Source organism: Mercenaria mercenaria, chromosome 13 (assembly GCF_021730395.1).
Source record: "Mercenaria mercenaria strain notata chromosome 13, MADL_Memer_1, whole genome shotgun sequence".
In the NCBI taxonomy this organism is placed as follows: Eukaryota; Metazoa; Mollusca; class Bivalvia; order Venerida; family Veneridae; genus Mercenaria; species Mercenaria mercenaria.
In genome coordinates this window covers 28,869,357-28,895,446 of record NC_069373.1, presented here as the reverse complement: position 1 = coordinate 28,895,446, position 26,090 = coordinate 28,869,357, and the positions used below count along the sequence as shown (strand labels likewise).

Sequence of the window (26,090 nt, the reverse complement as noted above, 5' to 3'; positions counted from 1 at the left end):
AATATCTCAATGGACTTTGAAAATATTTGGGGTGGTACGCAAACTTTAACATTTGTGTGACGCTCACGCTCAAGCTAACGCCGACGCCGGGGCGAGTAGGATAGCTCCCCTCGGGCTATTATCACCTTGCCAGGGCCATTATCACTCAAAGGCACCGCTCTCCCATTTATTAACCTATACTTTATGAAATTAACCGAGAGTTACCTTATTTTGTCATTTTAGTAGGTTTGATGTTGTTCCAACCTAATACATATCGTTGTTTGAATACAGATTGATAGTATGTACTTTTTTAACTTTAAACGGGTCATATTTTAGTAGGTTAACGACTAGGTAGTCTACGGTACATGTACTTGTTACTGTGTTATGAACTCGCACGCAAATCTTTAACCCTAGACTCTCTCTGTGTGTGTGTGTGTGTGTGTGTGTGTGTGTGTGTGTGTGTGTGTGTGCGTGTGCGTGTGTTCGGGTTTAATGTCTTTTTCAACAATTTTTCAGTCTTATGAACGACGGTGTCTACTTGTAGTAGTGAGCACAATGTCCAGCTTTATAGTTCTGCCTCACTGGAATATCACGCCGTAGACACGTGACATGATACCCCACCCAGTCACATTATACTGACACCGGGCTGACCAGTCCTAGCACTACCCTCTTAATGCCGGGCGCCAAGCGAGGAAGCTGCTAGTACCATTTTTTACGTCTTTGACGCGGTCGGGGATCGAACCCACGACCTCCCGCTCTCGAAGCGGACGCTCTACCACTAGGCTACCGAGGCGGTATACACAAAGTCTGTTGATATCAAATCATCTGTAATAATGTTAATTTCTTTCTTCATACTGACACTGATATTTTTTCAGAACCATTTTCTCTCTAGGCTCATGTTAAGAGTCAAAGATATATTGTATTTTTTTTCAAGAAAGTGCTATTAAAGAGGATTTTATGGCAGTTGTATTTATTTTGAAGGTCTCTAACGACTGATGCCAGTCTACTTTAATTAACCCATGTGTGACCTGAAAACAACGCCGACGCCGCAGTTAGCTTAGTCTAGTAAAAAGTAAAAATAAATCACAATACCCACCCACGTCAAGCGTGGTAGAACACATCCAAGCTCTAAATTGATCAACATTCACAGTGCTGACCAGAAAAAAGAACAACTGAAAAAACTGGTAAATGTTGAAAATTTATTGAATACTCCATATTTACACACTGGCTATATTTTAAAACATGTTACCTATGTTTTAAAATTTAATATTGGTTTAACACACAACACGTATTTTGGTGGGAAAATAATCAAAACAATCTTCTCGCGTGGTTTGCGAAACTATTTCACGCGAGACTACACGAGACGGATTGAAAGCGTTTGTCGGGATTACCTTGATACAGGTAAGAAATAGATAATATTTCCTAAGTTGCATTTAAGTTTGCAGATTGCATCCTACGATTGCATTAATATCAGATCTCTGAAAATGTAAATTTAAACACACAGATGTAGTTCCGCATGTGTTTATGGTTGTGTTGTAAAACACGTTTTATTCCGGTCTGATTATCTCCATTATGATCAGGTAACATCCTGTATTGTATGAAGTTCAAGCTACGTACACACTGACAGGCCTCGTGCGATACATTGTTAGCAAACGTGGGCAAACTTGCTGTACAGCACAAACCTTTTCCTACTCTGTGTTACAGAGTAACATTATGTTATATATTTTGTAACATGTATTTACCAACAATTCATGTGCAGATTTATAACGATACAAAAAGAAACGTTTATAACTGTTTTCTACAGAATTATTGAAATTTGTCTTAATTAATGTAATTGCTTTAAAAAGGCATCAAAGTGCAAATGCTTTCATTTTTTGATGTTCATTCCTAGGTTTAAGAGTGTCCCTTTGTCTTGTTAAGGATCTGTGACTGATAAGGCATTAAAAAATGCTTTGTTTCCGGTAACATGCTCCAAAAAATTAGGGTAGGTAGGTAGGAAATTTTTTTTTTTGGAATTTTTTTTATTAAGGGAGACTTTTCGGAAATTATTTTTGTGTCAAAAAATGACTACAAATAAGGGGGTAATGCCTTTAGAGCATCAGTAAGTTAATTTCTAACATCACTGGTCATGTTTAAAGCATAAAAAGTGCAGTTTTGCAACTTTTTGTTAAAAAGTTGAAAAAAATATTCTCCGAGGCCATAAACACATTTAGGGTCGGGCCAAAAACTTAGGGTAGGTCGGGATACTGGAAACAAACAACTTTTTTACGCCTAAGATAAGTTTTATCTAAGTCGGCAAGACATAACAGTAAAGATCAGGGGGTTTTTCCAAGAGGGGAAGGGGCCCAGGGCTGTGATTCGGGGAGAAAAATAGCTTGGTATTTGGGCAAAGGGGAATAAAACACCAGATGTAAAGTCAATTTTGGGGGAAAACTGCATGATTTAAAAGACATTTTCTGAGGAGAAGGGGCCTGTTGAAGGGGGAAAAACTGATTAATATTAGATATTCCAGAATGTGATATATTAAGCAATATATGTAAAATAATCTTTAGATCTTCCAATGATATGTAGATTAATATATTGATTATGTATGAAGAAGTTTTTATTGTTCTACCTGTTTATCCCCAGAGTATTTATTGAACTTTTATAATTGACCTCATTCATAGTACAATGTACACTGTACTATTGCCATTCAAAGGGTACCCCCTTGCATATTTGCCCTTTAAGGCGTTATCAACTTGACAATGAAGCTTTAATCGATCAAAATGTGTGATACGCATACAGATTATTATCGTTGTAAACAGACACATCCTATTGCCATACAGACACATTTCAACATTAAATATTTATTATTTCGTGCCTACTGTTGTATGTTGCTAGACCAGACATAAAATATCGAGTTCGTTTAAAATGTTATTGGCAAAGGACAACTGTTGAATAATCCTATATACTGTGCCATGTGTATTTAAGTTCTGACAATTGAGAATGTTCTATTAAAATGCCACGGAGTGGTGTAACCATGGTAACAGGTGGTGTTGCTGGGGTTCGTTCAGGCCAAGAGAACCTATTAGTATTTACACTTCGTTCGCATTAAATATTATATATTAAAAATAAATACACGGTCAAATACAAAAAAAAAAACAACAAAAAAAACAAAACACCAGACATAGTCTTGTTAAGTGTGTGTTTGTGCTAATAATTGAATCGAGAAATAAAAATCGCCAAATATATACATAACACGATGTATCTATCATTTGATTTAATTTTCTTTGCAAAATTTGTTTTTTTTAATGTTTTTTTTTTTTTGTGTGTGTGTTTTTGGATTTAACGTAATACCGACACAATTATAGATCATATGGCGACATTCCAGCTTTGATGGTGGAGGAAGACCCATGTGCCCCTCCGTGTATTATTTTATCACAGGCGGGCACCTGGATAGAACCACCGACCTACCGTAAGCCAGCTGGATGGCTTCCTAACATGAGAATTCAACGCCCCAATGAGGCTCGAACCCACATCGATGAGGGGCAAATGATTCGAAGTCAGCGATCATAACCACTTGGCCAAGGAGCCCCCCTTTTCTTTGCAAATGGTATTCAAATGAAAATATCTTAAACATGTCTTTGTATACATTTCACAGACCATGGTAAATAAGCAAAGATATACAATGTCATGCTATATAGCAATGTATTATACCATCCATAATATATGTTGCGGCTGAAGATATACATTTAGCTATTAATGAGGGGAATGTTTATAAATCGTCTGTGGATTTGTAACTAAAGCTTGTAACTATTTAGAACTGCTTTAAAACAGACAGATATTCTTGTCTAATGGATACAAGAAATAGGGACAGTCGATTTTACTGTGCCGTATCTGAAGTATAGACTTTGTTTCAGCCGGAAAGATGAAACAAAACTTCCAGTTACATTAAAGGAGTCACTGACATTGATTTCATAGTTTTTTTAAAACAACACCCGTATATTTATATATATATACTGTCGGGAAATAATTTTCAGTTTTCTAATTTATAAAAAGAATACTGCATAAATTTTTCGCGAGTTCAAGATGAATGAACAACAAGAAAAAAAAGTTATTTGCTATGTTAATATGGTAACAATGGACTTTGCGCAGTATATTAACAAAAATCTCTCTAAAACTCTCTGTTGATTTCAATGGAAATTTCAAAGTTACTAACATCAATATAAACTTAAAATTATGCCACCATTAGAGAAAGGAGATAGCAGGCCTTTGCATTTTAATAGGTTAAAACAGATCATATCGATTAGTGGAAAAATTGAAAGTTCAATATGGCGAAATTATTTGCAGAAGCAATTTTCATTTCTGACCTTGAATCTCGAGAGTTATTGGCATCTGGCACTCACAAGGGCAGATCAGGTCACACATTATACATATATCTATATTCATTCGCCTGCGATATTTACAATCAGCAGACGACAAAACTGATACCAGATTGATAGGAATCATACTTTCTGTGTACTTTTCCGTCCCAGCATTCAACACTATCCAACAACAAAACGCTTGGCATTTCTATAGCAGAAGATCGCCTTTTTATGTCTTTGATTTTTTCTTAAGTGCTGATATTGATTTGACATTTAAAAGTTGATCTGTATTCTTCACATACATTTAATATACGCTATATACAGCCGAGGAATATCTCTATGAGTCTTTACCCTTCATCGATATTCGGTATTTCTGTTCATTGGATATTTTCTCTGGAATGAAAAGTATATAGAAAGTGTGAAGCAGTGCCTGGAAATAGGGAAGCGAGGTTTGTAGTGGTATTTTGCCGTTTTTGCCAATCAATCGATCAATGACTGAGTTATGGTGGCATTAATCTGGAGATATTACTTGAAATACACGTGCTATCAGACTGTAAGGAGAGTATAATTGGTACATGAAGGAGGCTTTTAAGGTGACTAAAGGTAATTGCATGTTGATTGTGCTATTGTTTTAGTGTAGGCGTATGATTAATTTTAAGTCTTTTTTCGAGATGGGCAGCATCTTGAACTAGGTGTCCTTAGAATGTCTGGTTTTACAGTAAGGAGGACGTCTTGAAGGAAGGGATAAGATGGGGCCTTGGTGATATTGGAATCGGTATAAAATTTCCTACACGAAATAATATTCATTTTCTTTTGGGATGATAGGCAGATGATAAAACACGTTAAACCACAGACGTGACTAAAATGCATGATTTTACACTACTGTAATCAAAGAATATTTTTTATGTGGAAACGTTTCTTGTTTTTCATCAGAATTTTTTTTCTTTCTGGCAAATTAGCAAAAAGTCTCGTGCAATATCGTATAGCTTCTAAAGCACGTTTTGTCGCACGTGTCGGTTAATTAGTTGTTTTAGCACCACACTAGCGGCGTGACTGTATTGTGTCTGGAGCCACGTGCGGATGTGATATTGCGTTGATCGGTATTTTTTGGTGGTGGTAGTGACGATGATGATGATGATGATAGTCGTGATTATTTTGGCGTTGTTTTATGCACTGTTGCGCGAGCCTTTTTACATTAAAATCATCATATGTATGTATCTTTACAACCTCACAGGTATACATGATAAATCATATGTACTCTGACAAGGTTACACACCGAGAACAGTAGCTGCATATTAACTTGTGATGGGGAATAATTACCAGCTATATTTCGCTGTAGGTCAACCATTAGTATGTTTTGAGCGCATGCTATTATGAAAGTCGGTTGGAGATTTGTTTGGCCCCTAAAATGACTAAACCTCTTCCTTGGGTCACCACCAACAGCATATTTACCCATTTTATCAATGCTGTATAGTATATGGTTCGCTTATATGATATGTACCTGTGTTTTGGTAGACTTGAAATAAAGTTCGCTAGTCCGACTCGCGCAGTATATACGTCTGTGCGCCGTGCATGCGGAAATATTGCAGAGAGAGACAAATATATGATATCCTTCCGACGTTATATAACTTTATTTAAACGCAACAACCGAATATAAGTATTAAATTATGTTGTCGCGTCGACCTCATTATTAAATTCGTTAATTGTGCCTCTTTCTTTCTCTGTATATTTTGACATTAACTTACACATTCAGTTTCCTACTAGAAACACGTCTTTTACTAGTGATTTTATATATTCATGTGGAGGCATCTGCCCCCGCCCCCCCCCCCCCCCCCCCACCACACACACACACACCCAAAACTAGTCTAGAAATCACCTTTCTATACTGTTGTTTTTTTTTTGTTTTTTTTTGTACCCGGTTTTGAACCTCCATCTGTTACATTGTTTTCGGAACTAAATTGGTTCTCATGTGGCTCAACATCACTTCACTTACATTTGCTTCTGATGTCCATTCTAGAACATTAAGGTCACCATCCTCTCATCTCTAACTTTATATGCCCAAACCAGTTGTTGTTGTTATTATTATCATAATAATCATCATTATGTGTTTGCGGGTTCACTTCGTACATGTTTATGTTGATTATTATCGTTCATTCTTGGTTTTTAGTATTGAATAATTTATGTTTCAACGAGGCCATTCTATGACTATATATATATACTGTCGTCTGCAGCTAATGATGGAGGTGGTGGTAGTGATGATGTTGACGATAGTGGTTGATAAATGAACAATGCAACATAGAAAATATATGCATTTTCATTTCTTCTAAGAAAATGCGATGTGGGAAAATGATAAAAAAATATCCATATTCTGATATTAATAAAAGTATCTTAAAAGAATTTGTCCGAAATCCTAAATGAAATCAGCGAAATAATTTGTGTGCAAAACCTGTCACTGTTTTGACATTGTCATAGATGAAATTACAGATAAGCAGATTTATGTACCCATCCCGAGGCTGATTACATGGACAAATTCCGCACTTGTCTTTCCCCTGGAGCTGTCTGGTATATCCGAGAGGAAGAACACCGGCCCAACAATACCGGTTTTGGGAGTTCGATTCCTCTCCGGTCTTTCTGGATTTCTATATTTATGTTTTGAGGAAATGCATCTCTGCCTGTAGAAGTCATTTGGTCTACACACGTCATCGTTACTTTGACAGACGTGAAGAATGCCCATGCATTGAATACTGTGTTGTTTAGAAGTCCTAGACTTCCGTAAATGAATTGACAGCAAACATTGTTCTTCTTCTGGGCTTCGTTTCTTATAAAAGATGGATTTTGTCCTCGTACTTTGGGTAGTAAGTTGGGCGCGCGGTTGGAAGACTTTCTCGTGTATTCTGGGATTGATAATTTTGCTGCAGACATTTTTTAATCACAAGACTGGTGTTGCTTAATTTGTCGATTGCTCCAGCGGAGAGAATATTTCTTTTCCGGGAATATTTCTTGTCAGACATTTTGGCAATTATTCAACAAGTGAAATCATTCAAAGCCAAAATTTGTAAGCTACAGCCTATATAGTATATGTCTTCCAATACTTAAGATGAGCAGAGTAGATTCTGATATGATCTCGTATTCGGTGAGAGAAATATTTATGGAACATAAAGACCAACTACAATGTACATAGAGTTAGATCCTTGTTAGAAATGTATGTTTTATTATAAGATTTTGTAACCCCCCCCCACCCACCCCGCCTCATTATGGAAGTATTTTAAAAAAGCGGAGTATTCCTTTTTATTTCATAATTATTTCTAGTTTTACTGATATTATAAAACTGTTTGTAGCTTCGGAATTCATTTATTTCAAATTTGTCGTGAATGCACCAGCCAATATAGGCAAAGGGAGGTAATGGATTTTTTTTCAAACTAAACTTGCATTTCTAATGAATTTCAGCTGTATAATTGATTGTGCAAATCTTTACCCAATATATTACAACATGTGTTATATTGATATCATTCGTTTATCAAATTTATACTTATGCCAAGATAACTGACTTGGTTGGGCAACTAGGATAGGGAAATCAAATTTTGCAAATTCCTCCAGAGAAAATGTTACTTGTTACTTTTGGTAAGCGCTAAAAGAACAAAACCGATCAGATGTTAAAGTTGCAAATTGTGCTTGATTATATCTGACCATGTGACCAATACATTTTTTCCTGATGAACAAGTAATGTTACTAGAAGGATTTAAGGGTATTAAAAACATTTCATTACACATTGTCTCAACTAAAAAGAAAATGGATTAAAAAGTCATTTATATAAATGCAGATATTTGTATAGCAGCTTAAGAAGCTTCCGTGAATGAAGTTGACACAATAGATCAAGGCCGACCGGCCTTCCGGAGATCATAGGCTTGACAAGGCACGCTTATCCGAATCTAAATCAGAAGCGTAAATATGTCAACTTATTAAGCCTCTGTTTCACATGTTATATATTTTGTGTGCCTCAAGCGTAAAATGTTGACATAAATGTGTTTATCTTTGACAAAGTTGAAGTTCATTGTGTAAAACTCTCATGCATACACTTTATCTTAACAGAAAGTTAAGTGTTTATAAAGTACGCTGAATTCTGTTAAGGAAATCTTGTGTTGGACTAATTCCGGAAGTTTTTAACATCCAGTTCATTTACCGGTACGTTTATTTATTTCATGAAAAAAGTTAGCTGTTTAGATTAGTATATCTGTGTGTTTAAAAGCAGAACATTGTCACTGGTGTGTGGATTTTTATGGTTTCGTGTATGACCTTCAGTAAGTCATTTGTTTCATATGCATTTGATACTCCAGCAGCGCCGAGCTAGTTTAACTTTTGTGTTTGAACTCTTGTTTAGAAATAGCTGTATAGATTCATACTTCGTGAAAAAAGATAAGCGGCTTTTAAGTCGAGGTCACAACCTTGAACGGTAACCAGTATCAGTATAATATGATTATTAAAATGTAACAATATATGCATAGGTATTGATGACATTTCCCAGTCGAATCAAGTAAAACCCAATATACACTCCCTGGATCGTCCTAGCACAAAATAATTCTGAATAATTAAAAGTGGATACTAGTATGTTAAATAGACTTTAAAAGCGATTTCATGTCTGATCGAAATGCATAAATTTACACTATTATTTCACGTAGTATACACCGAGTCAGAAATGAAAATGAAACAGTGGCAAGTTACCGCACATGATTTTTATTTACTCGGCTTTGGTAGAACATTTAGTTGACAGTTATTGATAATTTAACATGCGTCGGCGATTACGTCGTGGTCGCAATTGTTTTATAATATTTTTGTTTAACCATTTATTTGTCAGACCAGCACTGATGGACATGGTTAAACTTCACACACTTTTTCTGTGAGTAAATGGGCTAATGGCTACAGGCCATAATTTTTTGCTGTCTTTATACAGGAAATTTTGACTTTTCGCTTACTTAATTTATGTATTATTCATAGTTTAAGCTATTATCTATGTAACATCTAAGAACGAATTGAAACGTTCACAACTTATATACAGTGTCAAACTGACTACTTGCGTCAGTGTACTATAACTATAATTTGCTTTTATACCCAAAATAAACGTGCTCTTTTCACTTAAATATTTTTGGTTAAGGTTGAGTTTTTTATTTAATCGAGTAACGTTTCGTCTGCTTAGTACAATTTTGGAATGCAGAAACTTCAACAAGCTTATACATTGAATAAAATGACCTAACTTATTGATGGATCCATAACCAGCTTTTGACTTTTTTATGAGAATAATTTTTCCCAATTTATTCGAACTTAGAAATCTTGCGGTAAGTTTTTGCACTGGTAAGCAGATACTTCAGCCCGCAGCTAACGTTAATAGTTGTTCTTTCATAATATTGTTCTACGTCTATCTGCTTTCAACTGGAACAGGTATAAACTCTAGATTTGCAATTTTTTTCATTATGCCTTTTTGTATAGAAGTTTTGTTAAGTTTTTGTATGTAAGTGGTATTTCATTATCCACTTATGGAAAGGATAGAAACTTCACGCACTTGTTCACTTTATGAGCTGATAAGCACTTTGAAGGTTCCATAACCCTTTTTCCCATTTTTACAAAATTATGCCCCTTTTTCGACTTTTGTATTCATTCAATTGACAAGGCTGTTGAATAGTCGAGCGTTGCTGTCCTCCGACAGCTCTTGTTTTAAAAATAATTTTACCATCTTTGGTAGAAATATTTGCCGTATGTCTGACAGGTTCCACCTTGATAAATTCAGACATGTCTGCAAAATTATTAACAGATTGGTCGACAATATGTTTTAATAAATAACCTTTTTGTTTATACCATTATATTTGTCAGGCACCTGAAGCACCGATGGAAACAATAGTTAATGTTATGTCACTATTTTGTTTAAGGTTTAATGGGTTAAATGGGTTTTAAACATGGCCATAAATTTTATACTGGCCATAAATATATATCGAGGCAAACTGGTCATTAGACTTGCATGACCTCGTCTCACCTTACATTTAATTCATATTCATTCAAATAGTTTAGCTATCTATCTATGTAAATCTAAAGCTCAACATGCAATAGAAAACCGTCGAAATTCTGGTATATAGGCAGTTGTTCTATCAGGCTGTTTAATACTTGCAGTCAGATATGTACTATAAAACTATACATATATAGCAACCAAACCAGGAAACAGCTGCATTGCTTTCATGTAAATATTATGGTTGAAGCAGTTGAGTTTATTTATTTAATCGAGTAAAACACGTTTTCCGTCGTGCTTTTAAGTACAATTTTGAACTGCAGCATATTAACAAGATATACATGAATCAAAAATGACCGAAAGTTAAGGCTTGTACGGGAATGGATCAAACCAGTTTTCCTAGACTAATTAACTAGACATAAAAATCTTTATTAATTTAGCTGCTATTTGAATGATGGTCATAAATTCATTTGGCAATACCATTATATCGAAGGTGTCACGAATGACTGACTGAATAGCGAACAGTGCAGACCATGATCAGCCGGCTGATCTTGGTCTGCACTGGCCGCAAAGGCAGAATCACTTGCCGCCAGTAGGCTAACAGTTAATAATTGTTTTCTTTCTTCATAATGATAATGGAGTTTTCTACGAATACACCTTCTCCAGGCTTTTCTCAACGTTGGAACAGGAGATAAGACCTACTGCATTTCTGTTTTTTTTCTCTCAGAGTGTTGTTAAAGATGAGATTATGTTAGAGAGATTTATTTTTAAAGGAAATTTTTCCATCATTAAACTTTAACTTATAATATTAGTTATAGCTATCTATGAAAGCAAAAAAAAATATGAATTGTAAAAAGACTGACACTTCACATAGATCACAAAGCCATGAAAATTACCATGCAACAACCGCAATAGAAATAATTTATCTCGATAGATAAGTTTTATGGCGAAATTTTACGTTGTTCATTTCAAAGTCATATTTGATTTATGAATTCATGATAAGAAGATATATTAGAGGTAATGGCATATGTGTGCAATAGCAAGTTGCAGTATAAGCAGTAAAATGGATTCCTACCTTTGAGCGACTTCTAGCTCCAATATTGCGCAACTCTGTCATAGTGGTTCAGGGTCAAGGTCGTACAGTGAGATACGTGTACTTTTGAGTTCTATTTTTACTTGTTACCTAAAGAAATTTTACTTCAGAATTTTTGGGTCCATATTCTGTTTGTAATATGGCCAGTTATTATGTATCACTTTATCTTAACAATTAAATAAAGCATTTTGGCGTTTGGGGTAGACGTGTCTGTATTATGGACATGTCTTGTTGCACAGGCAACATTAAGTTTTAATTAACCATCATTTCTTTACTTATCAAACTAACACGCAAGTATGCAAGGTTTGACATTTGTAACAGCTTGTTAGACCGATCAGCTTGCACAAAACAGTGGGAATAAGCAATTTGCCTAATGTAATATTCTGTCAGCGAGGAACCATTGATTTTTCCAAGATTTGTTTAGGTACTACGTTATAGTACAGGCCGATATATGTTCAGTTCATTTTAACAATATTCTTCTATGATTTACTTGATATGAGATTTAAAAAAATTGATTAAATTTATTTCTGATGTAGGTTTGCAGGCCTAATCAGACATGTATTTGGAATTGATCAACACTTCATTAAATTGATATAAATGTCCAAAATTTACTTTCTGTTTGTCAACATGCAGTGATATTTTGGCATGAGACCTTTACGAAAGTAGACAAGTCAAATGGTTTATCGCGGCCAGAAATTTGTACAAACCGGACAGAAGTTGCGAAATTGTCATTTTTGCAGGAAAGAAGCGTTTACCATAATGTCCAGTACTGGACAGGTATAGTGACCGTGCACGGACACAGCCAATTTTCTCAGAAGGGGACCGATCCCCTGCCCCCCCCCCCCCCCCCCCACCCTGGAAATTTTGAAATTTAGCACTTCATTTTTTTTGCATTCTGGGACAGTTTTATGGACTAACCTGTTAAATTTGGGAAAATGATAAAATCAAGCTTTCTTGAAGGTAAAATTCTTAGTTTCTTATAGATAAATAATATGAATTATGTCGGGGTCGTATGTAGCAGCAGCCGCATATACTTTACATGCAGTCCTAATGTTGCCTTTTCCTAAAAACATTTTCTTTCCTTCTTGTCTTCTTTCCTTTTTTAAAGATTTTCCAGAGGGGGTCCGGACCCCCGGTCCCCCCCCCCCCCCCCCCCTCTGGATCCGCGCAGGGTGACATATCATGCTTTCTGTTTATGCAGGTAAACTTGTGTCTGGTTAAATTTCAACAGAGCACAATTGTCTGAACAGTGTACAAACTCATTACTGTTTTTTCAGGCAAGGGTGGAAAAAAAGTGGTAGACAATGAAAGCAGTAACATTTTTATTAAAAAAAATAAACATCCAACATCTTTGGACGGTTCAAAAATCCCATGTTAAACATACGATGAAGCCCGAAACGCGTGAAAATGTTCCGAATGTAAATCGGGTGAAGTAGGCGCTCTAGGTATCAAGTTAGATTATGCGTCTAGATTGATTAAACTGGGCGAGTCTACTTACTTATTACTTGTGGATGAAAGAAACGTGTTTTTTAAATGTTGCTCTTAAACAAGGGTGGCGGTTGAACTACTAAAAGTACATTATCAAACACATTTTTCGAAATGTCAAAGGACGTTTGCAAGTCATGAAAATCAGAAATGTGAAGATTCGCACAAGCAAGAGACACTTATAAACATCATGAACTCTGTCTTAAGTGCTTGTATGTATATTACTGACTACATCCATCAAAAGTTCAAATCCATCGAGACAGTTTTCCTGCATGAGATGTATAAAGCTGCATTAAGTAGTGACAAGAAATTAATGATGTTGTTTTTTTAAATATGGATCTGACGCATTTATGTTTTATGTCGGTGAATGGAGTACCTTTCAGGTTTACATATCTGCGCAGACATAAAATCTTACTTGGTTTCCACAAACTAGCTTTCCATCTAATGCCGCGTCGATTTGGATCAAGCACGGTTTACCTTGTTGTAACATCGGTAGAATCCCGAAGGATTGGTTGAAGGGCGCCAACATATCCAAAAGTATTCTGGGTTAGAGCTACTCTAGGAAAAAACGTGTAAAAAGCTAAATAAAATGAATGTTTTTGCCGATAATATTTAGACTTGTTTTGATTATGCGTTCTTTGGCCTCTTTGTACCTTTTTTTTTGCGTTCTCCCTGGAACGCGCATACGTTGCATATCGTATAAAATGTGTGTTAACAGCGTGATTTCTTTGTAAACACGCTTTTTCTCCGTAACAGCAATTTTGTATAAGAATGATTCTTTGCGCACATGTAAACTTTTAAGGTCTGAAATTACTGTTAGATTGGTCTCAGACTTCTTCAGTTTCAACACTAGTTTAAAAAAGCAGTATAATCTGAATGAGGTCAAACACTGTTATTTATTTGATACAGGAATAAGATATGGACTGTACAGAAACCATTGTCAAGACAGACGATATGTTACACCCACAAAACGGAAAGAGTTACGGGCTATGTTATTACACAGGGATAGGGTTACTATATTGCCACAGTGTCTGTTTGAACCTTTTATTGGCTTATTTGTTTATTTTCTTATCACCTTTCTTTTATCGCAGAAAATAAAGGCAACATGAAACAATTTCATTTCAGATAGAACGTCGCAAAATGACAGCGTTATTTCTACTGGGAGCACTTTGTGTTGCGTTGTGTGCGTCAGCCGTGCCGTCAGGTTAGTCCATATACATTCCATTTAGACCGTACAGATTGTAGTATTAAAACTCTCTAGATTTGCTTTCTTTATACTTTTATCAGAACAGTCGTTGTTCATTATACCATCTATAAGGTCTGTACTGTACAAAAGACTCATTCACTGCGCCAGTTATAATGTATTCGGGTGTCGAGCTTTTCCTTACTTCTGTGTGCTTTTCCGCACATGTTGGTATTATACATAAAATATATGTTCATGTACGATGTGGCTTAGTTGGTTCTTTTCATTCATTTACTCGTATACCTTTTTTGCAGATGAAATACCTATAGACGGGTCGGCTATATGTGGGGAGACAAAACCTGTTGCCAAGGAGGGCGAGTTCACTCTGTTGGGTACTGGAAACTCCTCGACGGCTGACTGCTCCTTCATGTTTACAGCCGAGTCTGTGCCGGATCCTGACTGCACACCTGCATTATGCTACCTGTTTGATATCTATGCATTTTTCGAAGACCCTAAAGCTAGTCTTTCAATAGAAAGCGGGACAGAAGTTCTGGTACGTAATCCTAGACAGAAAGTGTACCCTACTACTAAATAAAATTGCAAAATATGAGATGTACATAAAACGGGCAATACTTTAAATATTCTCCTTTAAATGTTCAGTTAGCTCGACTATTTGAAATGTTTGCGTGTAAGCATGTTTCTCAGAAGTTGCTAGGCCAATTGCTTTCAAACTTTACACAGTCATGTCGTCGGCATCATGGGATGACCTCACAGGACAAGTTACATGGCCCAAGCTTTATTTTGACAAAATTATGCCCCCTTTTCACGAAGAAAGTTTTGTTTAAGCTTTACATGTTAACAGGTTTAAACTGGTTACAAGGCAAAATACTTAGAAACTTAACATATGTCTTTTGAGCATGAGGTGACTTCACATAGCAAGCAACGTAACTCTACCTTGTATATAGTCTAAATAATGCTCCTTTTTATCGTATAGAAACATTGTGGAAGTTTTGCATGTGAGTAGGTACCTGAGGAACTATAGCACAGCATGCTGTCATAAGTTTTCGTCATCATATGATTACTGTTCTGAGCCATATTCCATATCTCCAACTTACAATTTACAAAGTTATGGCCCTTTTTCAACTAAGAAAGTTTTTGTAAATCTTTCGTATATGAGCTTGTATTATGTGGAAGAGTCTGAAATAGTCAGCGCGCTGTTATTCGACAGTTTTTATTATTTTATTTCAATTTTTATTTTACACGGCCCTTTGTCATCGCCCTCTTTCACGCGGTAAGTTTTCATTCCTTCAACTGGCATTCATATTCCATTTGACAAGTTTTCATTTCCGTTTTATTTTACCCGGCGCGATTTCGCTACCCTCTTACTTCTCTCAGCACGTTTCATTTCCCAGTCTTTCGCTAGGCAAGTCAGTCGGACCATTTTATTTTAGTTTTGATTTTACCCGTCTTGATTTTATCTATATCACGTTTTTCCCTTTTTTGTAGACATACAACAACAAGACGGAAACTCCCCGTAAACCCGTGTGTACGTCGCATAAGAAACTTACGGTGATCATGAGGGAGGAAGCTGGATATGTATTTAACCCTAAGAAACCAAAGGAAGCGTACAAATTCAGAATGGTAATTTACCACAAATGCGGTGCGAAGGGGTCCGTCCAAAACACCAAGTTTGAAGACGCAATTCAGCACGCTAAAGGTAATATTAATAACACTGAGAACAGTAGATGGGCAAAGCTTTGTTAGCGAGATCAAAGCTCTAATACAACGCAGTACTGATGGAAACTCTGGTAGCGGCCATGTTGTACTTAAGTATCAAATGCCTAGATGAATAATGGAGAGCTTGAAGTTCGGTTCGCTCGTGACAGTCGTGTCTGCTCGGAGTATTTGATCTCCCGCCAAAACCAGCTATAACCATTGTATTGAATAGCCTTTGTATTCTTTAGACATCAATCTTTTGAAAGTATCGCTTGTCATACACATTTTCCTTTTTATTGGATTAAGGATTATGCATAATATTATTCGAAAGTAGGAGAGTCAGCGTAAACAAATCGTAGAAGTACCGGTTAAATACTGAAACAAAAATTGACACCTTAGATATTTTATAGTATAAATGAAACGAAACTTTCACCCATTTGCAATCTCTGAACTCTCGGACATTTCTGTTGCGGATGAAAAAATAGAAATAGACTGATGCTTGCTATGGTACTGACAAGGCAAAGTCAGCTAAGAATTGCTTCGTTTAATTAACACTAAAATTGACATACAATTATTACTGTAACATAATATTACATGAAATAATCAAAAGTGAAAAGGGTACAAGTTTTTGGTTGCGGGTTTATAAGATCTATCAATGATAAAGTATTCCAGCCCATAGATACATCACAAGCTAGGCCAGACAGAGTTCATCTTAGATATGAGGCACATTAAATTTGTATTTGTTTCTCATTCATGTATATTCGTAGACTGTCATTTAAACAGAAAATAAATCTACTAAAAACCCGCAACCATCAGACATTTCAAGGCTTTGATTACTTTCATTGGTCGGTAGTGGTATGAAGAGCAATGTAATATGCTATTATAAATAGCTAGATTAAGTTACAGATTTATAATATAGTTACCTATTACCGATACAGTTACCATTCTAGCGACATCTCATTGGAGGATTCTTGTTTCTACGGCGCCATAAATCTAGGGGCATACACGATTTTTGTTATAGAGTTATATATCTAAATACATGTATTCGCTCTGCATCAACTATTTTCAGGTTACCATCGAGCAGAAGAAAGAGAAAATCGTGAGAACAAACAGTTTGTCTCTGGAATCTTACTGGGATTTGGACTCGCCAGTATGTTCCTGGTAGTCCTTCTCATCGCGTATTGTTACACCAGGAACAGTCCCAACCGGCCACCAGGCAGGAGTGTTGGTATGCCCAAAGGTAACCAAGACATAGCAATCATCTCTAAGTAAAAACAACAGGTACGTAATGCGTGTTTGATGCGCATGCGCGAGCTGTTAGATGCCGGGAAGGAACAAATATCTATACCTGTTGGATAGCTACTGACTATTGCTTTTTTATTGTATTTTGAGAGAATCTTCAGTGTGACAGACATAAGAATTCCTGTGCCGTTGAATTAACGTGGCAGTGGATTTGGCCTTTCTGTTAACATGCTATTTCCATTCAGACTCAGATTATTTGCATGTACGGAAATTATTTTAAACTTGTTTGTCCAATGCTGACTATAAGAAGATTCTCTCAAAATAACATGAAATTAATCTGGTGTTAGGCGAACGAAAGCAACAAAAGGCATTCCGAGGTAAATGGTGCTGGAGCTTTAAAGAATGCTTATATGAAACTCTGTATTCACAAAACTCTTTTAATAGGCAAAAAGAAAGAACCGCCGGATAAATTATAATGTATGTACCTCGAAATACAAAACAAAATCATGTTTGCCTTGACTTCTGAGTTTTGTGAAAACAGGAAATGAGAATGGAGAAATTTGTAAAAGCGTATATCTTTAACGTAACAAAACTTTACTAAAATTCAAGAAAAGAAAGGTGGAAAAACTGTTTTGAGAGAATTAGCTTTGTATGTTGGTGTTCTATGTTATGTAATTATAGTTGGAGGTTTCAAGAAAAAGATGAAGCCAAACGAGCCTTCAGGGCACAAAGAAGTCGAAATGGGAGTTGGTTATAAAGCACAAGGTATGATTTCATGTTTTTAAGTTTTCGTTTTGTGCATATTTGTTTTTACTTTTAATGTCTTTTTACTCTTTTCATCAAAAACGTCGATTTTTGGAAAGCTATACAAAATGACAGCCGTGGAGTATGTTTGAATGTCAGATATACCATTCTTTTATCCTTTAGCCTGCTGGTGGAAAGTGTGATTCTGCTTTTGCGACCAGTGCAGACCAAGATCAGCCTTCACAGCCTCATGGTCTGCACTGGTCGCTGTTTAGTCTGTAAATTTTCGTCGAACACCCCTTCGAATAATGAATGGTACTGTCCAAATTGAATGATGGACCTGTCCATTTTAGAAATTTAGCAGGCTGAAGGTTAAATGTTTAGTCTTATATATATATATATATATATATAATCTCGATTTATTGACTGTTCACTGTAAAATATTTATTATCTTCGTTAAATATATCAGAGCGTGTAGGTCGGAATGCATAAAACTGTTGTCTGCATCTTGTCTGTTGATAAATCACAATTTCTGTTGCTTTTATGTTTATGTGTGTCGGAGAGGAGGGAGGGGCTCCGTCAGTCGGCGTCGGAAAATCAAAGCTCAGTCGGAAAAGCAACAAGATATAAAAAGATGTTGACCTTATTTTATATTGGCATGTTTAGTTGCAGATATACAGTGATAGCTATACTGGCGCAGGTTAATCAATATCAGATTATAGGGAAAATATATAGATTGAATGCGTTAAAGGCATAGGTTTTGGTGCATAAAATTTATAGGTTTTAATATAAATGGAAAGAATAATCAACACTATGAGAAAAGCATCGAATGCCTGGAACATTCCTTACATTACAAATAAAGTCGGTAGTTCATGTGGTGCCAGTAAATGCAAACATTATACTTTGTGGGCTTAAGTCAAAGTTTTCTTTAATTTTCTACTTTGACCTATGCCTATAACTGCCGCCATGTATGACTTGTGTTTGTATTAATGTGGCTGCTTGCTGCACTGTGCGTTAGATCTATATTCATTTATGTATGTGTATCGTCTATGTTTTGGTTAACAGATCCTGAGGCAAAACCAGAATCCGAAGCCCTTTTAACAAGAGGGGCCAGTGACCCGGAAAAACCACCCTTGGACACAGCAACAGGTGCTTACACATTGTAGTCTAGTGCTTAATGTAAATCACTGTTTAAACCATCCAAATATAACCGTTAAAATGTGAAGTACCGATATAAAATATTAGCAACATTTTTAAAGTAAATGTTTAGGTAACGTGTTCTTAATTATGCCTGTTATTTGTTATATCACCAAATTCATTGCGTTTGATAATTTTCACTTGTAAGAAGTCATTTAAAAATGTAAGTGTATTCTCTTTAAGACAGTATCTTTTAAAAAGCTGGTTAGGTTACGTAATGATATTGAATATATGACTTTACATTTTTTAGTGTTAATTAAATAACATCTATTCCCTGCTCTTAAGACTACAAGCATTTTCCGTGCCAGATGGCACTAAAAAGATATCATTCCAGTAGTAATTTAAGGGCAAGATCAGTGTATCTTGGTGTTTAAGTTTTAGAATGTATGTACTCGTATCTAATGCATTATTTTGCAGACTGTTACTGTTGTAACTTACTCAGTGCATGAACTTTGTGAATACTATTTAATATCACTAAAAATTATAAATGTTTAACGCTACCTATTTAATGTATGTTCAATACGATATATATATTATTATTTTACATATAACGTTATAATTTGTAGCGAGAATAATTATTCCGCATTAACTTAACAAAGGTTTGAATGTTTGTGATTTAACATGATGTATAAGCATTTTCCTGTCTACCTGATTTTGATTTAGTTAAATATATGCCATCACTTGAACACAAAAACTAACATAGAGAAGTATGTATTCAATTTTTGCCCCGATATGTGCATAAGGAAAGTTTTTGTTCAGGTCAGTGTTAAGATGATTTTTAATTATGAGATTATCATCTGATAGGTAACCATGAAACTAGGGTAGACTCGATGGCTCGAACATTGTTTTATTAGTGTCAAAATTTCTCTTTCACCGACCATTACATTGAGCTCGATATTTTGGCTCAAATTCCAGTTTAAAATCTAAAAGACTTTTAAGTTAGACTAGCCTGAATGAGTTGGAGTTCCGAGTTTAAACTTTATATTTCAAACAAAACCTGTCTATATATTGAACGAATTACAGGAACGCAAATCAAGATCTTGTTTCTTTGTTATTTGAAAAAAGAACATATCTGTGTCTGAACATAGCTTCCAACATTTGCAGAGGAGAGAACAGGTTTATTCCTTGAAGTTCTAAAAGATTCACATATCATGTAACATTTTTCTTTGAATTCTTCTCAGATATAAGACACTGATAATATACAGAACTCCATGATTTCTTTTTATCTTTAAAATTTCAAGATAATTGTTATCAACAAATGTTTACTGTTTTTGATAAGGTATTCCAGAAATTTGGTAAATTGCTATGAATTTTCGAAGAATTGTAATTCTGATTCCATTTATCACTGGATCCATAAGAAATTATGGACATGCAGTTTAGTTTGCATAAAGAACAAACTCTTGTTAAAATATATAAAAAGGGATTTTCTTAAAAAATATTACCTATAAAATTTGAAATATTTCAAGAGATCTTCAAAATTCAAAAGGTTCCTCATACTATAACTGTTAAATGACATAGAAAACTTAACATTGAAAGAAATTGCCAAAAGAAATTCACAAAGAATTTTTGGCGGATGATTGAAACAGTAGATAGTCATTTTAAGTAGTAATTTTCAGTTTCTTTAGCTTAAAGTATTCACATATGATTATTTTTCTGTGCTTTTTGTTTTTGTTAGAAAGTTAATCAGTAGAGGTAAGCAAAAACTAAGACAGAAACCTAGTAACCAGAACATGCTAGTTTTTCTGCTGCAAACCAAGCTTTGTAATTTTTCTTGTGTGCTGTTCTAGGGTCACGTGTTTGATATTAACAGTCTCATTTAGTCTGTAAGTGCACCCGAAATGTGTAGTGTAAATACGCCAGACTATATGTTGAGATGGAATTGCCTACGTGTTAAAAGGGTACTATCGAAGAAACGATATTTCTTGCATTTAACAGACATGCTTAGTCAAAATAGATAGATTTTTCTTACTTTGACGATGCGGTTGCACAATGGTCATGCTTTGCTAACCCGACCTACGTATGCAAGGTAACTGAAAAGAAAAACACTGACAAATGCTATTCTAGTTTTCTGTTTGTGATGTTACTCATTTTCACTACGGACAAGAATGATAATTTGCGTTTGGTTGTCATAATTTTGGCTTGACGATTTATCAAGTGTTAGCGGTACGTCGCATAGTCATTTATTGTGTACAACAAGATTTTTTGTCGTTTCCTTCCATTAACTGAACAAAACAGAATAAATAAAACATGGATAAATTTCTTTAAAAAATACCCGAGTATCCCTCTTTAATGATATATGTTGTGTACTTTGGTGTACATTTATGAACTGTCAGTCCGGAGATTCAAAGTTTCACCACTGACATGACAATGTTAATGACGTTCCTGTCTTTTTGATTAGAATAATTGCCTGCCCATGTTTCATGTGTTCAAGTTGTCATATTGATGCAGAAAGAAGGACCGGTAAGAAAATAAAAATGAGGATACTCGACAGTCCTTACAGACTGTTAATAATGATTAAACAAAATATTACTTAAGCTAGAATCACACTGCCCTGGATGGGCTTGCGGATGAGTTCCGGAACGCATCCGTAGAACTCCTAACTCATTCGTAAGTGATCCGGTGTATCCGTTCAGAAATCGGGGGCATACGGGGGCAAGGGTGCGAAGTTTTGAACATACTCAAAATTTTGCCACGGATAATATATCCGTAAGGAATCCGTAATAAATCCGTAACTGTTCTGAAAAGATTGTAACAGTCCGGAAGACAATCACTGTGGTAAAAAAATACGAGCTATTACGTTTTCCGGTACTAATAAGGTTAATTAAGATTCTGTTACGATTGCATTAGGGATTTAAAACGTAACAAATTCGCAAAACCCATATTTTTCTTACACATCCGGAGCAATCCAGGGATGGGAATCCGGAACTCATCCGCAAGCCCATCCGGGGCAGTGTGATTTAAGCCTAAACAGTCCTGTGACCGGAAATAAAAGAAATTGAACACTACACATATCGGTATGCACACATACATTTTTGTAAAGCATTTTATGAGAAACTTGGAATGCCTTGCAGTTCCATTCTTACACATATTAACTATAAATGTGTATTCACTGGAAAGGAATTTGTTTTGAGTGTATTCTTACTTTTAATTTTACATAAATTTTTGTCGTTTTAGCACGTGTTTACCAAATTACCGTACAGTGATAAAGCACTGTAATTTATTTTTGGGATTTCAGTACCCAACGCTTGGTTTTCAGTATTTATTGTAGAAGAGCTACCGTAAAGTAGTCAGTGCTATCGTTCCCTGCAGTCAGGGATATAACATACTTCGGTGGACATCTGCTATGCCAGATGATGATATGCAGATTGCGGTCAAACTTTCCAAAGTATTGACGCAGTTATACTTCTTAAAACTTTGTAGTAGTTGTATAAAGGTTGTACGAGACTGCGCATTTGAATTTCTGAAAGTTTTGAAATTTATAATGATGTATACTATACCCAGGAAACGCTTTATGTATATTCCGCTTAACGTAGAAATACATAACTAACATGCTGTAACATAATCATCATGCGCCTTTAAGAAATATGTAGTGCACATTTTATGACAACTTTTGTAACAGTGGTATATTGTTGATACAGTCGAACTGGTAACCGTGGACACTATTGAAAATCCACTGTTTTTACAGACCAGTTGTTTTTTAGTTTTAGATAGATTGCAGGGGCCTCTGATCATTTTAACTTCGATCACAAAAATAGCTAAATGGTATATTTACACAGTAATTTTATCCATTCTTGGCACAAAAGCCTTGAAAAAATTTTTTTTTAAATCTTAGAACTGATTCCAAACAACTAAGAGTGTTTTTTGCAAACCATGGAAACAAGAAATTTGAAAATCAAAGTGTGCTTTTTTTTACTATTAAGTAATACTTTTATTTCGACAGTAATTTATTGTGCTGAATCTATTGCAATACGGATGGTAGTTTCACTTTAATGTTATTAGGTCATCAAAAATGGCGAACCTTAAGTATAAACGGTATAAACATGTACTTTATTCAATATGCCGACTATCACTGACATACTGACAATTAAGATGGTTCTTCACGTCTTACAGGTATTTAAAAGACGCTGTGGTGCTATTATAACCATTTAGTTTAATCATATTGCAGATTTTCTCCATATACATAATAACTGGTAGTTTGTTTTTCATTTATTATTCCAGAAATTAATGTGTTTTTTAATTGTAAAAGTTCTTGTATATTTGATGTCATTTTGTTTCTTAGCTTTTAAAAGATTTTTAAAGGATTTAATCATTATTTTTGTCGCGTTTTTTAAATTTAATTGTATTCTGCGATATTTCAGTGGATGAAGTCGATGAGAAAAAACCTGAACCTGAATCTGAACCTGAACCTGAACAAGTGGAAAAGGACTTAGAAAAAACGCAAAAAGCAGTTGAAAATGTAGAAAAAAATGAGACAAATGCAGGGGGAGATAATTCCGGAAGTGGTGATACTAATACAGGGGCAGATAATAATGACGGAAATGACGCTGGAACAACTGATTGATCTGTTTGAAAATTAGGAATTTTCTCCCTTTGCATTTAAATGACAGCTTTTTTTTTATAATTATACCACTTACACTGCACAAGGTTGAAATGGAGTTGTGCTAAAATAAAACAAAAATGTAGATAGACACAAATCATAGTAGACACGGTTTTGTAGATAGACACAAATCATAGTAGACAAGGTTCTTCTTTTAATCGACATTCTGAATAAAAAAGGAACAGGCACCAGTCATTAATTTAGCACTGAGTACAAGCAATACTACTAGCTTTTTATATTTTATTTTGGGTAGATTATTTTTAATTTAAACATTCAAATGCCCAAGTTAATCGAAATGTTTACTTAGAATTTTAGACTGCTTTTGTAAATTTCTGTAAATGTACATTGAAAACATAAATCAATTTATTTAAATTGCATTAACTTAATTCGGCTTGATGCAGATTTGATTTGGATTTTTTTAGTTGGAACGAAAATGTAGGACTCATTCTAGCTTGCTATATCTGAAATAATATTATTTCATAAACGAGATTGCGGAATACAATACATGCGCATTTTCATTTTCAGTTGGTTTACCTTTTTTCTTTATTCATGGAAGAATCGAATTTTATTTACGCTTTTACCAATGAATCTCAGTGTAAATGTCCATTAAAATTTGCTTTAAGAACGAATTTTGAAAACATCCTATTTTCTGCTCAACAACTAAAATTTTATTAGTTTTATATAGACGTAGATTGTATTTGCCCAATCTTGCGGTGCATTTTACCCATTCGTTCATTCTGGCATTCATGTATATCATATTAAATACATACTATGCATTTCATTATCATGCTGTTACCATTTAAATTTTTATTATTCGCATATTCTATACGTATATTGGATTTGTCATGGAAAGGTTATTTGCTATTCGCAGCCATGCTATTGTCTTTACAAAACGGACGCTTTGTTGACAAAAAAAGAGAAATATTCAACACATAGATTTAATATCTTTTCGTACCAAAAATTTAATTCCTTTTGTAAAAATGAATACTTCAGCTCCTCTTTTACAGCTAAGAAGAGCAAGATTTGAAAGGAAAATATTTTTTAAAATACGAATTTGCTTACCGAAAGTACATGTACAAAAAATCATGGATCCATTTTCAGCATGTCATAGAACGTATACATGCGCGCAAGTCGGCGTCAGGGCGGCTCTGTTTTCAAGATCACTATTTTTCACACATAATTTGTATTTGTGTAGAAAAAAGCAGTGTCTCTTCGTTCTAGGAGGATAGAAATTGTTCTAAGCATCCATTTTGCATCCAGAAAGAAAGATCTGCAACACGTTTTTTACCTCATATGGATGCCATATTTGTACATTCATTTGGTATCTTAGTCATATTTAGATAATATTTAGAGTTTTAAAATGTTGCATTTCTAGACGTTCATTGTGTAATTGTTCTGAAATGCATTGATAATAATCAGTAGTGAGCTTGTTTTCTGTGAGTGTACGCCGATATTAGATATAATTCTTTTCTATCAGGCAGCTTTCTGTTTTAATGTACGTAGATTTAGAAGGCGTCAGTCTAACACATTTTCTTCCAAAAAACTTGTAAACAGGGATTGTTCAGTCTGCTTTTCCATTATTAGTTGGCTAAAAATTTTGTCTTATGTATATTGGTATTCAAAAATGTGTTCCTTCCTGCCTTGAATAGAAAAATACGCCCTTTTGTAATGGTTGATTTTTCAATAGTTTAGGATTGTGTGTTAAATTTATAATTTGTATTTTCCTAAAAAGAAAATAATTGTGCGCAAATAGTTCAGTTATCATCAAATATTGTGTAAGCACGGGCGGACCTAATGCATGAATTATTACAAAACATTTCAATACCTCGAAAAAATACTTTGTACACTTTTATACATTCCTTGAATTTCGGTATTTTTAAAGTTGCCTAGAGTAGATGTGTGTGGTTGTATGTGAACTTTTATTAATGTGTTATTTCAATTCGCTTTGAACCTTCCAATTTGAAAGAAAGGATATTCCATGAGAAGCCATTACTGGCCACTCGCTAATTTCCGATCGGCCTAAAATTCAAGAATCTATGCAATACCGCATCGAAAATGAAACTTGATTAGTGTTTAAAATATAGATGGTAGATCATCGGTAACATTTATGCTAAAAATTCAGATTAATACACTGAGGTGTAACCAATCGTTTGCTTTATTCTCTTTGAAATGTCCATTGTCTTAAGATCAACTTTGCGGCGGCCCAGTTTTTGATATTTCAGCATAGCAAATTTTCGAGTCTTTTTTTTTCTCAGATCAGTTTAAGAACATTCTGCAGGCATGACATGCATGTTGATACATAAATCTGTGGTCTAAACCTTTATAGACTATAATAATGATACAATGATTTTTTCTCTTCTCTCAAAATATAATAAATCGATACCTATTGACGACATGGCGGCATTGTTAAAAAGAAAACTGTGTTATGAATGTATGTCTAGCACATGTTAAAACGTCTGCTGAAAATTATGCTTCTTGTGTTAAACGGTGACCTTTTTTTAAATAAAATTTTGAAACTA

The 26,090-nt window shown here is 34.9% G+C and overlaps 1 protein-coding gene across 1 annotated transcript; it reads left to right on the top strand.

Moving 5' to 3' along the window:
- Positions 1-1,292: 1,292 nt before the first annotated feature.
- On the top strand, positions 1,293-26,090 carry LOC123529134 (uncharacterized). The gene is made up of 8 exons (XM_045309352.2): positions 1,293-1,380; positions 14,018-14,096; positions 14,390-14,628; positions 15,582-15,792; positions 16,861-17,031; positions 17,715-17,798; positions 18,843-18,926; positions 23,333-26,090. Exons 2-8 carry the CDS (start codon positions 14,033-14,035, stop codon positions 23,533-23,535), a joined length of 1,056 nt encoding a protein of 351 aa, XP_045165287.2. The 5' UTR covers positions 1,293-1,380; positions 14,018-14,032; the 3' UTR covers positions 23,536-26,090.

Excerpts from the sequence above, each read along its gene's own strand:
- LOC123529134 (XM_045309352.2), top strand. The coding sequence starts at position 14,033 with ATGACAGCGTTATTTCTACTGGGAGCACTTTGTGTTGCGTTGTGTGCG. Across the intron at positions 14,097-14,389 it reads TGCGTCAGCCGTGCCGTCAG|ATGAAATACCTATAGACGGG; the intron begins GTTAGTCCATAT and ends CCTTTTTTGCAG. Across the intron at positions 15,793-16,860 it reads CGCAATTCAGCACGCTAAAG|GTTACCATCGAGCAGAAGAA; the intron begins GTAATATTAATA and ends AACTATTTTCAG.